The sequence below is a fragment of the Ovis aries genome, chromosome X (genome assembly GCF_016772045.2).
Source record: "Ovis aries strain OAR_USU_Benz2616 breed Rambouillet chromosome X, ARS-UI_Ramb_v3.0, whole genome shotgun sequence".
Taxonomy (NCBI): Eukaryota; Metazoa; Chordata; class Mammalia; order Artiodactyla; family Bovidae; genus Ovis; species Ovis aries.
In genome coordinates this window covers 58,288,425-58,305,249 of record NC_056080.1, presented here as the reverse complement: position 1 = coordinate 58,305,249, position 16,825 = coordinate 58,288,425, and the positions used below count along the sequence as shown (strand labels likewise).

Here is a 16,825-nt window from a genome sequence, read left to right as displayed (position 1 = left end):
TTGCATGCTCATGAAGCTCAAATTTTATTTTTTTTAATGGGGAGAAAATCTCAACAGACATTTCTCTAAATAAGACATACAGATAACGAAAAAGCACACAAAAGAAGATGTTCAACATTGCCAATTAGTTGAGAAATGCAAAGCAAATTTACAGGTATCATCATCAAAAAAAATCTACAAATAATAAATGCTGGAGGACTTGTGGAGAAAAAGAAACCCTCCTACACTGTTATCCCCTGGAGAAGGGAATGTGGATTGGTTCAACCACTATGCAGGACAGTATGGAGGTTTCTTCAAACAACTAAAAAATAGAGCTACTGTATGATTCAACAATCCCACTCCTTGGTGTATATCCAGAGAAAACCATAATTTGAAAATACATATCGACCCCAACATTGATTGTAGCACTATTTATAATAACCAGTACATGGAAGCAAACTAAGTGTCGATTGACAGAGGAATGGATAAAGATGTGGTATCTCTCTCTCTCTCTCTCTCTCTCTCTATATATATATATATATATATATATATATGCACAGTGGAATGTTACTGAGCCATAAAAATGGATGAAATAATGCCATTTGCAGCAACAACATAGATGGACCTAGAGATTATCATTCTAAATGACTTAAGTCAGACAGACTAAAATATCACATGATATCACTTATATGTGGAAACTAAAAATATGACACAAATTAACTTACTTATAAAACAGACTCATGGATGTTGAAAACAAACTTATGATTACCAAGGGGGAAAGGTTAGGGGGAGGGGGTAAATTAAGAGTTTGGAATTAACATATGCATGCTAGTATATATATGAAATAGATAATAAACAAGGGTGGGTTCTATAGCACAAGGCACTCTGCTCAATACTCTGTAATAACCTACATGGAAAAAAATTCTAAAAAAGAATAAATAAATATATGTATGTGTTAACTGAATCACTTTGCTGTACACCTGAATCTAACACAACATTGTAAGTCAACTGTGTGCCAATATAAAATTAAAGCTTTTTAAAATAGAAAAAAAGATTAAAAATAAATGTAAAATTTTTTCCAAATTGTATTTCTTTCATTTTTTTGTTGATAAGCTCTATTTCTTGACTGTGGCTTTCTATTGTTTACTTTTTGAAAGATGTTCATAATTGTTTCTTAGAATTTCATTATTATATCTGCTTTAAAATCCTTTTGTGATAATTCTCACATCTGTAATATCTTATCTCAGTGTAAGCATCTGTTGATTTTCTTTTCTCATATAAATCATTATTGTCTTCCTTTTTGGTATGGCAGATAATTTTCAGTTGATATTTTTAATAAATGTTTTAATGGATATTTTCATATTATGTTTGTTATGAGTGCAAAACTATTTAAACACTGTATTATTGTTAGTTTTTTTTAACATTTCTTGTCATTTGCTTAGTCACTCATTTGTGTCCAACTCTTTGTGACCCCACGGACTTTAGCCTGCCAGGCTCCTCTGTCCATGGGGATTCTCCAGGCAAGAATACTGGAGTGGGTTGCCATGCCCTTCTCCAGGGGCTCTTCCCAACCCAGGGATCGAATCCAAGTCCCCTTCATTGCAGGCAGATTCTTTACCATCTGAGTCACCAGGGAAGCCTATTGCTTGTCAAGGGAATGTCAATTTGTTACTGCTATGTGGAAATAGAAGTTCAAGTTCCCATATCTACCTTTGTAGACATAGAAAGGGCATAGATCCTCATTAGTGTGTGGTGGTGATGGGAGTTCTCTCTCACCACATGGTATCCCTTGACTGCAATGAGACTGACTGCATGATGATGAAAGGACTCTCCACAAGGCATTAGGCATGTGGAAGATTATTTATGTTTCTCTACCTTGGAGAACTGTCCCTCTGCAGGAGATGTCTTATGTTCCAGCAGTACAACTGCTTCTCATCATCCAAGGATCAGGGACCAGCTGGTTCCATGGTAGTTTCTGACCTGTGTTTGCCCACTCAGTTCTGCTGACTGTGAGACTATAGTTTTCTTGTTTCTGATGTCTGAATCGTGGTGGGTGAGGCTGATCTAGCAGCTTCTGTAAGCTTCCTGGTGGGAGGGGCCAATGCTCACTCACTTGTTGTTGGAGCTGGGCCTTGGCCCTATGGTGGGCAGAGCCATGTAAAGGGGTTTGTCTAGAGGCAAACCTGTGAGCTCAGGAAATCTTTAGACAGCCTATCTGCTTATGGGTGTGGCTGTGTTCCCACCTTGTTGACTGTTTGAACTGAGGTGTCCCAGCACCAGAGCCTGCAGTCTGTTGAATGGGGCCAGGTTTTGCTGCCAAAATTTTGGCCTTCAGGAGATCTCATGTCAATAAATGCCCTCCATGCCTCTGCTACCAGTGCCCTTATTCCCAGAATGAGCCACAGCTGTCCTCCACTGCATGCCCAGAAGACCCTCCAAGATCTTCAGGTAGGCCTTGCCTGGGCTCTGTGAAGTCATTTTTTTTTTGGTACTGGTGCACATGAGACTTGTGTGCATTCTCCAAGAGTGAAGGCTGTTTCCCTGAGTCCTGTGAAGCCCCTGCAATCAAGCCTCACTGGTCTTCAAAGCCAAATTCTCTGGAGGCTCTCCCTCTCCATGCCAAATCTCCACACTGGGGAGCCTGACGTAATGTTCTCCTGTGGAAGAACTTCTTCAACAAAATTATTCTCCAGTTTGTGGCTCATCCATCTTGATAGTATGGTATTTGATTAAATTTTGAGTGCACCCCTCCTACCATCTCATTGTGGTTTCTTCTTTATCTCTTTGGATGTAAGCTACCTTTTTTGGTAGGTTGAGTCTTTTTAAATGATGGTTGTTCCGCAATTAGTTGTGAGTTTGGTGTGCTTGTGAAAGGATATGTGCTCAAGTTTCTTCTACTCCACCATTGTTTCCAAGAAGGTCATTTAAAAAAAAATTTTGTTTTTGAGGTAATAAATGTTTTAAATTGACTGTGGTCATAGTTTAACATATACATGAATATACTTAAAACCATTCAATTATACATTTTAAATGGGTTAATCATGTGTTATTTATGAAATATTTAAGAAACACAAGGTCTATACTCAAGAAAGCCTATCTTCTTTTTATCATAGAGTTGGCAAAATAGAAATTTTGTAGCATCTACTCCCCAAAGAACACTGATTTTGTCAATGACACACAGACAAGTGTGCCCCTGTGGAAGTCCAGGAGCACAGTGGAGATGTTATAATATGCCACTAGAAAAAAATATATCTGAGATTGAATTCAATAAAGACAACAAGAGGTACAGTTTCACTTTGCTGATGTCACTCCTCCTCCCAAGGCAACACGGCTAAACACCAAGAGAAAACTTTTTTCACCTGTGGTTTCTCCCTCAGGGGAAAGTGAGAGCATGTAAAAGAGTACCCAGATTTACCAGATGTAAGGTATGCTGCCAAAAAGATCTACTTCTTTTTCACCCTATCAACAAAACTGTGTTTTGCTCCATGAATGAGACTGGGGAAAGGTTGAATGAACAGAAGCTGAGGGTCCCAGTGGAAATTAAAGGCATATAAAGCCTAATATCCATGACATGGGCAACTCCAGTTAGTTCACCCCAAAATTGATAGGGTTGTCTTACCTGAGAATCCCCTAACTGGCCCACAGGAACTTCCAACATTATGTTCCTAACACACGTATACATACCCTGTGGCTGACCCCTAAGACAGCACATGTGAGACTTTCAGATGGCTAGTGACCATGGACAAAAAGCTGGCCCAATTCTGAAAAACTAAGGAAACCACACAGACTGTGTACAGTTAGCACCATGAGGAGCTATCCCACATTGAAGGTCAGGAACAGCGGCGGTAAGGAGATAACCCTCGTCCAAGGTAAGGAGCAGCGGCTGTGCTTTGCTGGAGCAGCTGTGAAGAGATACCCCACGCCCAAGGTAAGAGAAACCCAAGTAAGATGGTAGGTGTTGCAAGAGGGCATCAGAGGGCAGACACACTGAAACCATACTCACAGAAAACTAGTCAATCTAATCACACTAGGACCACAGCCTTGTCTAACTTAATGAAACCAAGCCATGCCTATGGGGCAACTCAAGACGGGTGGGTCATGGTGGAGAGATCTGACAGAATGTGGTCCACTGGAGAAGGGAATGGCAAGCCAGTTCAGTATTCTTGCCTTGAGAACCCCATGAAGAGTAGGAAAAGGCAAAATGATAGGATACCAAAAGAGGAACACCTCAGGTCATTAGGTGCCCATATGCTACTGGAAATCAGTGGAGAAATAACTCCAGAAAGAATGAAGGGATGGAGCCAAAGCAAAAACAACACCCAGTTGTGGATGTGACTGGTGATAGAAGCAAGATCCGATGCTGTAAACAGCAATATTGCATAGGAACCTGGAATGTCAGGTCCATGAATCAAGGCAAATTGGAAGTGGTCAACCAGGAGATGGAAAGAATGAACATCGACATTCTAGGAATCAGCGAACTAAAATGGACTGGAATGGGTGAATTTAACTCAGATGACCATTACATCTACTACTGCAGGCAGGAATCCCTCAGAAGAAATGGAGTAGCCATCATGGTCAACAAAAGAGTCCTAAATGCAGTACTTGGATGCAATCTCAAAAACTACAGAATGATTTCTGTTCATCTCCAAGGCAAACCATTCAATATCACAGTTATCCAAGTCTATGCCCCAACCAGTAATGCTGAAGAAACTGAAGCTGAACAGTTTTATGAAGACCTACAAGATCTTTTAGAACTAACACCCCAAAAAGATGTTCTTTTCAGTATAGGGGACTGGAATGCAAAAGTAGGAAGTCGAGAAACACCTGGAGTCACAGGCAAATTTGGCCTTGGAATGCAGAATGAAGCAGGGCAAAGACTAATAGAGTTTTGCCAAGAAAATGCACTGGTCATAGCAAACACCCTCTTCCAACAACACAAGAGAAGACTCTACACATGGACATCACCAGATGGTCAACACCAAAATCAGATTGATTATATTCTTTGCAGCCAAAGATGGAGAAGCTCTATACAGTCAACAAAAACAAGACCAGGAGCTGACTGTGGCTCAGATCATGAACTCCTTACTGCCAAATTCAGACTCAAATTGAAGAAAATAGGGAAAACCACTAGACCATTCAGGTATGACCTAAATCAAATCCCTTATGATTATACAGTGGAAGTGAGAAATAGATTTAAGGGTCTAGATCTGATAGATAGAGGGCCTGATGAACTATGGACAAAGGTTCATGACATTGTACAGGAGACAGGGATCAAGACCATCCGCATGGAAAAGAAATGCAAAAAAGCAAAATGGCTGTCTGGGGAGGCCTTACAAATAGCTGTGAAAAGAAGAGAGGCAAAAGCAAAGGAGAAAAGGAAAGATAAAAGCATCTGAATGCAGAGTTCCAAAGAATAGCAAGGAGAGATAAGAAAGCCTTCTTCAGCGATCAATGCAAAGAAATAGAGGAAAACAACAGAATGGGAAAGACTAGAGATCTCTTCAAGAAAATTAGAGATACCAAGGCAACATTTCATGCAAAGATGGGCTCGATAAGTTACAGAAATGGTATGGACCTAACAGAAGCAGCAGATATTAAGAAGAGGTGGCAAGAATACACAGAAGAACTGTACAAAAAAGATCTTCATGATCTAGAGCCAGACATCTTGGGATGTGAAGTCAAGTGGGCCTTAGAAAGCATCACTATGAATAAAGCTAGTGGAGGTGATGGAATTCCAGTTGAGCTGTTTCAAATCCTGAAAGATGATGCTGTGAAAGTGCTATACTCAATATGCCAGCAAATTTAGAAAACTCAGCAGTGGCCACAGGACTGGAAAAGGTCAGTTTTCATTCCAATCCCCAAGAAAGGCAATGCCAAAGAATGCTCAAACTACCACACAATTGCACTCATCTTACATGCTAGTAAAGTAATGCTCAAAATTCTCCAAGCCATGCTTCAGCAATACATGAACCGTGAACTTCCAGATGTTCAAGCTGGTTTTAGAAAAGGCAGAAGAACCAGAGATCAAATTGCCAACATCCGCTGGATCATGGAAAAGCAAGAGAGTTCCAGAAAAACATCTATTTCTGCTTTATTGACTATGCCAAAGCCTTTGACTGTGTGGATCACAAGAAACTGTGGAAACTTCTGAAAGAGATGGGAATACCAGACCACCTAACCTGCCTCTTGAGAAATCTGTATGCAGGTCAGGAAGCAACAGGTAGAACTGGACATGGCACAACAGACTGGTTCCAAATAGGAAAAGGAGTGCGTCAAGGCTGTATATTGTCACCCTGCTTATTTAACTTCTATGCAGAGTACATCATGAAAAACGCTGGGCTGGATGAAGCACAAGCTGGAATCAAGATTGCCAGGAGAAATATCAATAACCTCAGATATGCAGATGACACCACCCTTATGGCAGAAAGTGAAGAGGAGCTAAAAAGCCTCTTGATGAAAGTGAAAGAGGAGAGTGAAAAGTTGGCCTAAAGCTCAACATTCAGAAAACGAAGATCATGGCATCCGGTCCCATCACTCCATGGGAAATAGATGGGGAAACAGTGGAAACAGTGTCAGACTTTATTTTGGGGGGCTCTACAATCACTGCAGATGGTGACTGCAGCCATGAAATGAAAAGACGCTTACTCCTTGGAAGAAAAGTTATGACCAACCTAGAGAGTATATTCAAAAGCAGAGACATTACTTTGCCGACTAAGGTCCGTCTAGTCAAGGCTATGGTTTTTCCATTAGTCATGTATGGATGTGAGATTTGGACTGTGAAGAAGGCTGAGCACCACAGAACTGATGCTTTTGAAGTGTGGTTTTGGGGAAGACTCTTGAGAGTCCCTTGGACTGTGAGGAGATCCAACCAGTCCATCCTCAAGGAAATCAGTCCTGAATATTCATTGCAAGGACTGATGCTGAAGCTGAAATTCCAATACTTTAGCCACCTGATGTGAAGAACTGACTCCTTGGAAAAGACCCTGATGCTGGGAAAGATTGAAGGCGGGAAGAGAAGGGGATGACAGAAGATAAGATGGTTGGATGGCGTTACCAACTCGATGGATGTGAGTTTGAGTAAGCTCTGGGAGCTGATGATGGACAGGGAAGCAGTCCATGGTGTCGCAAAGAGTCAGACACGACTGAGCGACTGAACTGAACTGAACTGATACTTTCCACATTATATATCCGTTCTTACTTTGCTATAAATTAATTGTCCATGTATGCATGAGTTTCTCAGCTACCTATTCTGTACTATTGATCTATTGCATCTATTTACATGCCAATAACATTGTTTTGATTACTATAGCTTTGTATTATAGTTTGCAATTGGGATGTGTGATACTTCCAACTTTGTTCAACATTCTCAAGATTGTTTTGACTAATTGAGATATTTTATGGTTCCATACAAATTTTAGAATTTTGTTTCTCTTCCTGTTAAAACTGCCACTGACATTTTGATAGAGATTGCCTTTACTCTACAGCTGTTTTGGTAGTATGACTATTTTAACACTACTAATTCTTCCAATCTATGAGCACAGAATTTAATTACATTTTTTTTGTCTTTAGTTGATTTTATCACTACTTTATAATGTACAATTTAAATTATTTTACCTCCTTGATTAAATTTACTCCTAGATATTTCTTTTGAATTTACTTGGAAATGGGATTATTTCCTTAATTTATCTTCCTGATATTGTGTTGTTAGTGCATAGAAATGCAACTGACTTATGTATATTGATTTTGTATCCTGCAACTTTATAAAATTGGTATGTTAAATCTAACATTTTTTGTGAAATATAGATTCTTCTATACACAATTGCATATTATCTGTAAATAAAGACAGTTTTATTTCTTTATTTAAATATGGATGCTTTTTATTTCTTTTACTGGCCATTTCTCTGCCAAGATTCAGTACTATGTTGCATAAAGTAGGAAGTATGTTTCATAATCTTAGACGAAAATTTTTCAGCTTTTCACCAGTGAGTATGATGTTAGTTGTGGGCTTGTCATAGATGACCTTTATGTTATTGAGGTATGTTTCCTTTATACCTAGCTTGTTGAGATTTTTTTATAATTAGATGTTGAGTCCTGTCAAATATTTTTGTATATCTATTGGCTATGTGCTCAGTTGTGTCTAGTTCTTTGTAACCCCATGGATTGTAGCCCACTGAGCTCCTCTATCCAGGGAATTTTCCAGACAAGAATACTGAAGTGGGTTGCCATTACCTACTCCAGGGGATTTTCCCAACCCAGGGATTGAACTGTCATGTCTTGTATCTCCTGTATTAGTATACATATTCTTTACCACTGTCCCACCTGGAAACCCAAGATTTGTGTGTGTGTGCCTAAAATCTGTGCATAGTGCTATAATGCCTTACTGCTAAGGGGTGAAGAAACAGTAGAAGCTAAATCAACTCCATCTTTGTATCTGAAGCCAAGAAAAGATCACATGATTTCTATTCTTCATTTTGTTAATGTGATATATCACCTTCACTGATCTGCATAATTCCATCCTTGTAATGAATCCCACTTGATTATGTTGTCTGACCTATTCAATGTATTGTTAAATTCCATTTGTTAATATTTTGTTGAGTATTTTTGCATATGTTCATCATAGATATTAGATTGTAACTATTACTTTTAGTGTTTTTATCACACTTAAGTATGTCAGTAATTGTCACCTGTAAAATTAGTTTGATAGTTTTCTCTGATCTGTGAGATTTTAAGAATGAGTGAGTGAGTGAAGTCACTCAGTCGTGTCCAACTCTTTGCAACCCCATGGACTGTAGCTTACCAGGCTCCTCCATCCATGGGATTTTCCAGGCAAGAGTACTGGAGTGGGTTGCCAATGGACACTAATTCTTCCCTAAAATTTTGGTAGAGTTCACTAGAGAAGCCAACTGGTTCTTCATATTTACTTTTGGGGGGTTTGATTCAAATGATTCAAGTCTTCTACTTGTAATTAATCTGTTCAGATTTTTTATTTCTTCATCATTCAGTCTAGGTGGATTATATATTGATAGGAATGTGTTCATTTTTTCTAGGTTGTCCATATGTTGGCATATTATTGTTCATGGTAGTCTCATGATCTTCTATTTGTGTTATATCAGCTATAATATCTTCTCCTTCACTTCTAATTTTATTTATTTGAATCCCCATTCTTTTTTTCAGTATCTAGTGAAATGTTTGTTTCTTTTATTTATTCCTTCAAAAAACAGCTCTAAATTGTATTTGTTTTTTTCTATCACGTTTTTATTTCAGTTATTTCTATTTTGCTGCTACCAACTTTGGGCTGAGTACATTCTTCTTTTTATACTTTCTTGAAAGGTATAAAGGTAGGCATATTATTGATCTTCCCTTTTTATTATTGTAGGGATTTATTGCTGTCGACTGTTCTCATAGAATTCTTTTTGATGTAATCCAGAAATTTTAGTTTTGCTTCCTTTTTCATTTCTATAAAGATATTTTTAAAATTTCTCTTTTGATTTTTTCCTTTGATTTATTGAGTATTTAGTAGCATATCATTTAATCACCACATATGAATTTGTAACTGTGAATTTTCTAGCTTTCCCCTTGCAATTTATTTCTAGTTTTATACCAGTGAGGACAAAAAAAGTCTTATACCAGTATGGACAAAAGAAATGCTTGATATGATTTTAATCCTCTTAAATTTATTAAGCTTGTTGTTAGTCTATAGTAGTATCTATCCTGGGGAATGTTCCATGTGTGCTGTGTATTCTGTTAGAATAAATAATCTGTAAATGTCAGTTCAGTCCATCTCATCCAAAGTGTGGTTTATGCTCAATGTTTCCTCATAAATTTTCTGAAAGAAAGAAGATCAAAAAAGGATAGATGGAGGAATTGAAAAATATAAATTAAATTCAATGGGAGCAGTGAATAGGAACTAGAAAGAGTGAAACAAAAAAGATAAAAGACCATCACATAGTTCAGTTGCTTTTAAACATGGCTGCTCATTAGAAACATATGTGGAGCTCTGGTGAAAAACAGCAATACCTGGGCATTTTTATTTTTCAAAAAGCTTTCAAGATAATTGTGATATGCATCCGGATTTCAAATAGTGAATACAGGTTTTTCTATTAAATGGTAGTTTTGATGATACAGAGTTCTATTGTTTGTCTGTTGAGCAATCATGATACAATGGTATTAAGTGTGTAATAGTTATATAATCATGATAGTAAAAGATGTTTATTAGTTTTCACAACCAAGAAAAGAATAGTTTTCACAATCAATAGCCAGACAAAAATGAAATTACAATTTCAAGCCATATTGGGAACAAGATTAACCTAACAATATTTGGGGGGGGGGGCGGGTCAAGCAGAGTGATGTGGTAAGTAGAATTGCATACATGCACATGTTTTCATCCACTCAGCCAGTCTATGTCTTTTGGTTGGTGCATTTAATCCATTTCCATTTAAGGTAATTATTGATATGTATGATCTTAATACTGTTTCTTAATTGTTTGGAGTTTATTTTCTGTAGGTCATTTCTTTCTCTTGTGTTTCCTGCCTAGAGAAGTTCCTTTGTAAAGCTGGTTTGGTGGTGCTGAATTCTCTTAACTTTTGCTTGTCTGGAAAGCTTTTGATTTCTCCATCAAATCTGAGTAAGAGTCCTGCTGGGTAGAGTATTCTTGGGTGTAGTTTCTTCCCTTTCATCACTTTAAATATATCATGCCATCCCCTTCTGGCTTGTAGGGTTTCTGTTGAGAAATCTGCTGATAGACTCTGATGAAAGTTCCCTGGTATGTTGTCATTTTTCCCTTGTTGCTTTTAATATTTTATCTGTCTTTAATTTTTGAGAGTCTGATTACTATGTGTCTCCATGTGTTCCTCCTCGGGTTTATCCTATCTGAGACACTCTGTGCTTCCTGGATTTGGTTGAATGTTTCCTTTCCCATGTTAGGGAATTTTTCAGCGATTATCTCTTCAAGTATTTTCTCAGGTGCTTTTTCTCTCTCTTCTATTTCTGAGACCCCTATAATGTGAATGTTGGTGTATTTGATGTTGTCCCAGAGGTTTCTGAGGTTGTCTTTGTTTCTTTTAATTATTTTTTCTATATCCTATTCTGTGACAGTGATTTCAACCATTGTCTTTCAGGTCACTTATCTATTCTTCTGCCTCAGTTATTCGGCTATTGATTCCTTAGTGCATTATTCAACTGTTTGTTTGTTCTTTAGTTGTTATAGGTCTTTGGTAAACATTTATTGCATCTTCTCCATTGTTTTCCCAAGATCTTGGATCATTTTCACTATCATTATTCTGAATTCTTTTTCTGGAAGGTTGCCTATCTCCACTTCATTTAGTTGTTTTTCTGGGGTTTTATCTTGTCCCTTTATCTGGGACATAACTTTCTGCTTTTTCATCCTAATGAACTTTCTGTAATGTAGTTTTTGTTTTAGCTGCTGTGGGACTTCAGTTCTTTTTGCTTCTTCTGCCTGCCCTCTGATGAAAAGTTCCAAATTTTTAAAATTTGGAGCTGAGAATTCATCTCCTCTGAAGATGGGATGGGGATAAAATACAAGATCACCCAAACATTTCCCTTAAGACCCACAACAATAGCTCTGTGAGTCTCACACTTTAAAAAAAAGTAAATTTTTAGCCTTAAATAATGTTGTTACATACAGACATTTTCTGATGGAAATGCAAGTATAAACAATAGGGATAGAGTAGGATATTTAGGGCTTCCCTTGTGGCTCAGATTGTAAAGACTATGCCTGCGATGTAGGAAACATAGGTTCAATGCAAGAGACACAGGTACAGCACAGGGAACTATAGTCAATATGTTGTAATAACCTATAATGGAAAATAATTTCAAAAATAATATATGTGCATTTATAAAACTGAATCACTTTGTTGTGCTCCTGAAACACTGCCAATCAACTATACTTTAATAAAATATATATATTAAGAAAAAAATTGGAAATTTTGTAAAATGAATATTCCAAATTTGAAAGAAAAATTACACATGCTGGCTAAATAATCTGTAGTAATCTTCAACATTACCTAGCCTTTTACCACATTTTCTTCAAGTATCTTTGGTCAGTCAGTTCAGTCGCTCAGTCGTGTCTGATTCTTTGCAGCCCCATTGACTGCAGCAAGACAGGCATCCCTGTCCATCACCAACTCTCAGAGCTTGCTCTAATTCATGTCCATCGAGTTGGTGATGCCATCCAACCATCTCATCCTCTGTCAACCCTTGCTCCTTTTGCCTTCAATCTTGCCCAGCATTAGGGTCTTTTCCAATGAGTCAGTTCTTCACATCAGGTGGCCAGAGTATTGGAGTTTCAGCTTCAACATCAGTCCTTCCAATGAATATTCAGAACTGATTTCCTTTAGGATTGACTGGTTGGATCTCCTTGCAGTCCAAGGGACTCTCAAGAGTCTTCTTCAACACCACAGTACAAAAGCATCAATTCTTCAGTGCTCAGCTTTCTTTATAGTCCAACTCTCACATCCATACATGACTACTGGGAAAACCATAGCTTTTACTAGATGGACCTTTGTCGGCAAAGTAATGTCTCTACTTTTTAGTATGCCATCTAGGTTGGTCATACTTTTCTTCCAAGGAGCAAGCGTATTTTACTTTCATGGCTGCAGTCATCATCTGCAGTGATTTTGGAGCCCCCCAAAATAGTCTCTCATTGTTGCCATTGTTTCCCCATCTAATGGTATGAAATGGTGTGGACCTAACAGAAACAGAAGAATATTAAGAAGAGGTGGCAAGAATACACAGAAGAACTATACAAAAAAGATCTTTGTGACCCAGATAACTACGATGTTGTGGTCACTCACCTAGAGCCAAACATTCTGGAATGTGAAGCCAAGTGGCCCTTAGGAACCATCACTATGAACAAAGCTAGTGGAGGTGATGGAATTCCAGTTGAGCTATTTCAAATGCTAAAATATGATGCCATTGAAGTGCTGTATTCAATATGCCAGCAAATTTGGAAAACTCAGCAGTGGCCACAGGACTGGAAAAGGTCAGTTTTCTTTCCAATCCCAAAGAAAGGCAATGCCAAAGAATGTTCAACCGGCCACACAATTGCACTCATCTCACACACCAGCAAAGGAATGCTCAAAATTCTCCAAGCTAGGCTTCAGCAGTACATGAACCGTGAACTTCCAGATGTTCAAGCTGGATTTAGAAAAGGCAGAGGAACCGGAGATCAAATTGCCAACACCTGTTGGATTATCCAAACAGCAAGAGAGTTCCAGAAAAACAACTACTTCTGCTTTATTGACTATGCCAAAGCCTTTGACTGTATGGATCAAAACAAACTCTGGAAAATTCTGAAAGAGATGGGAATACCAGACAACCTTACCTGTCTCCTGAAAAATCTGTATGCAGGTCAAGAAGCAACAATTAGAACACGACATGACCCTACAGACTGGTTCCAAATAGGGAAAGGAGTACGTCAAGGTTGTATACTGTCACCTTGCTGGTTTAACTTATAGGCAGAGTATATCATGCTAAATGCCAGGCTGGATGAAGCACAAGCTGGAATCAAGATTGCTGGAAGAAATATGAAATACCTCACCTACACAGATGACACCACCCTTATGGCAGAAAGCAAAGAAGAATTAAAGAGCCTCTTAATGAAAGTGAAAGAGGAGAGTGGAAAAGTTGGCTTAAAACTCAAAATGTAGAAAACAAAGATCATGGCATCTGGTCCCATCACTTCATGGCAAATAGACAGGGTAACAATGGAAACAGTGAGAAACTTTATTTTGAGGGGCTCCAAAATCACTGCAGATGGTGACTGCAGCCATGAAATTAAAAGATGCTTGCTCCTTGGAAGAAAAGCTATGATCAACCTATTCATTGGAAGGACTGATGTTGAAGCTGAAACTCCAGTACTCTGATGTGAAGAACTGACTCATTGGAAAAGACCCTAATGCTGGGCAAGATTGAAGGCAAAAGGAGCAAGGGATGACAGAGGATGAGATGGTTGGATGGCATCACCAACTCGATGGACATGAGTTAGAGCAAGCCCTAGGAACACAACACTTACATTTCCACACAGGATATACCTAGACAAGTAAACACTGTGAGAGTGCAAGTAGGGCCTCCCATTCCTCTGGACCACGATGCACTATGCAACCTCTGTCTTTATCCTAAAGAAGTGCTTCCATCCAGCACTCAGTAACACCCACCCCGTGGCTGACGGGGGCGCCAGATGTACAGAGTGACCAGGGACCCCATTCTAAATAGTGTGGAGGAGGGTCTGCTTACGACAGAGATGGCCAAGTAGGGGACATAAAACAGGAGAGGCAGTGGAGTTCTCCGGATGGGGTCCACGTCCTGTTACTGGGTACATTCTGTACACACGAGCCCCTTCCTTGCCTGCAGTCGATTGATGAAGACTTGACTTCATTAAGGAGGGGTTGGGGGAAAGGTGGGGTCCGGCTCCAAGCGCCCCCAGCTGGCGTCCCCCACCCCAGGACAACCCCGCCCAGATTTGACAGAGCTAACCCAAGCGGAGAGAGAGGCGGGGAGAAGCTGCCGGGTGGAAGGCGGGGCCGGCAGCTTCAAGCCGGCCAATAGGCGGCTCTCCAGGGCTGAGCCAGGAAAGGGCAGGGACGCAGCACCACCGCCTCCAGAGTTTCCCTTGTGGATGCACGGCCCCGGTGACTCCGCTCCTCCCGGCGCAGAGGGGTCTCAAGAAGCCGGAGGAGCGGACTCGGGACGGAATTTCCGAGAAAGGAGAGAGGAAGGGAGCTCCACCCGCTCTGGAGCGGTTAGGTGAAAGATGAAGGGCCGGCGGCGGCGGCGCCGGGAGTACTGCAAGTTCGCGCTGCTGTTGGTGCTATACACGCTGGTGCTTCTGCTCATCCCCTCGGTCCTGGACGGCGGCCGCGACGGGGACAAGGGCGCCCGGCACTGCCCGGGCCTGCAGCGCAGCCTGGGAGTGTGGAGCCTGGAGGCGGCGGCGGCGGGCGAGCGCGAGCAGGGCGCGGAGGCGCGGCCAGCCGCGGAGGGGGTCGCTGGCGGGTCCCCCAGGTCCTCGGGCAACCTCAACAGCGCCGTCGGGGAGGCCGCGTCTCGCGAAAAGCAGCACATCTACGTGCATGCTACCTGGCGCACCGGCTCATCGTTCCTGGGCGAGCTCTTTAACCAGCACCCGGACGTTTTCTACTTGTACGAACCCATGTGGCATCTGTGGCAGGCGCTGTATCCGGGCGACGCCGAGAGCCTGCAGGGCGCACTCCGCGACATGCTGCGCTCGCTCTTCCGCTGCGACTTCTCAGTCCTGCAGCTGTACGCGCCGCCCGGTGACCCTGCCGCGCGCCCCCCAGACGCGGCCAATCTCACCACGGCCTCCCTCTTTCGCTGGCGGACCAACAAGGTCATCTGCTCGCCGCCGCTGTGCCCTGGTGGACCCCGGGCCCGCGCCGAGGTCGGCCTCGTCGAGGACACTGCCTGCGAGCGCAGCTGCCCACCCGTGGCACTCCGAGCCCTGGAGGCCGAGTGCCACAAGTATCCGGTCGTGGTCATCAAGGACGTGCGCCTCCTCGACCTGGGCGTGCTGGTGCCCCTTCTGCGCGACCCAGGCCTCAACCTGAAGGTGGTGCAGCTTTTCCGTGACCCGCGGGCTGTCCACAACTCTCGTCTCAAGTCCCGGCAGGGGCTGCTGCGCGAGAGCATCCAGGTGCTGCGCACCCGCCAGAGGGGCGACCGCTTCCACCGCGTGCTGCTGGCGCATGGCGTGGGTGCTCGCCCCGGAGGAGCATCCCGCGCGCTGCCCGCCGCGCCGCGTGCCGACTTCTTCCTGACCGGCGCACTCGAGGTGATCTGCGAAGCCTGGATGCGCGATTTGCTGTTCGCGCGCGGCGCTCCCACCTGGCTGCGGCGCCGCTACCTGAGGCTGCGCTACGAGGACCTTGTGCGGCAGCCGCGCGCCCAGTTGCGCCGCCTGCAACGCTTCGCCGGGCTCCGCGCGCTCGCAGCCCTGGACGCCTTCGCGCTCAACATGACGCGCGGCGCGGCCTATGGCGCCGACCGGCCCTTCCACCTGTCAGCGCGCGATGCCCGCGAGGCCGTGCACGCCTGGCGCGAGCGCCTGAGCCGAGAGCAGGTGCGCCAGGTGGAGGCCGCCTGCGCCCCAGCCATGCGCCTGCTGGCTTACCCTCGTAGCGGGGAAGATGGTGATGTCGAGCCGCTTGAGGACGAGGAGACACAGCTGGAGACCGAGGCGGACGGCGCCACGTAGTCCGCCACCCGCGCCCCCGGGACGGATCCGGGTAAGGTGGCCCCCAGGCAGGGAAGCGACAGGAAAGTGTCTTCGGGGAGCTTGGATCAGCCTGCAGGGGGAGGGGAGGGATGCTGTCTCAGATGGATCTCAGCGGGTGAAAATAGATCCGAGCGGTGGGGTAAGCCCAGCTGGGAGCATTTGGGAAAGTCATCTGGATCTCTAGAATAGCCACCTGCCTTCCCAGAGGAAGACCCTGAGAAGGTAGACGTTGATGGCTGAGGCGGGACCCAAGCCTCCGCACTGTTTCCTCTCTGAAGTAAGAGGTAGTATGGTCTGTTGAGAATGAGGGAGTGGGGAAAGGAGAGGGAGGAGGGGTCTGAGCGGAGTAGAGAAGGTTTGAAAGTCACAATGAAGCTCGATATTGGGAATTGACATGAAAAGTATAGGATTTTGTGGACCATTTGAGGTCCATCATTATCATTTCATCTTGAGGCCACTCTGTCCTATGGGGAAACCTTTTGAAGCAGTGTTTGTAGGCACAGAGAAAACCAAAAAGCAAGATTTGAGGGAAAGTTATTCACTGTTATCCTACCTGCCCCTAATCCGTTTCATATTTCTTCTCTGCCTCTGCCT

General features: G+C 42.6%; 1 protein-coding gene across 2 annotated transcripts in view; it reads left to right on the top strand.

The window, feature by feature from the left end:
* Window positions 1–14,598: 14,598 nt before the first annotated feature.
* The window catches only part of CHST7 (carbohydrate sulfotransferase 7), a 76,749-nt gene continuing 74,522 nt past the window's right edge, over window positions 14,599–16,825 (top strand). For both annotated transcript variants that reach the window (XM_027963355.2, XM_027963354.2), the window contains exon 1: window positions 14,599–16,241. In XM_027963355.2, coding sequence (XP_027819156.1) covers window positions 14,750–16,210 — 1,461 coding nt within the window. In that variant the 5' untranslated portion in view covers window positions 14,599–14,749 and the 3' untranslated portion in view covers window positions 16,211–16,241. The remainder of the gene's footprint in view (window positions 16,242–16,825) is intronic.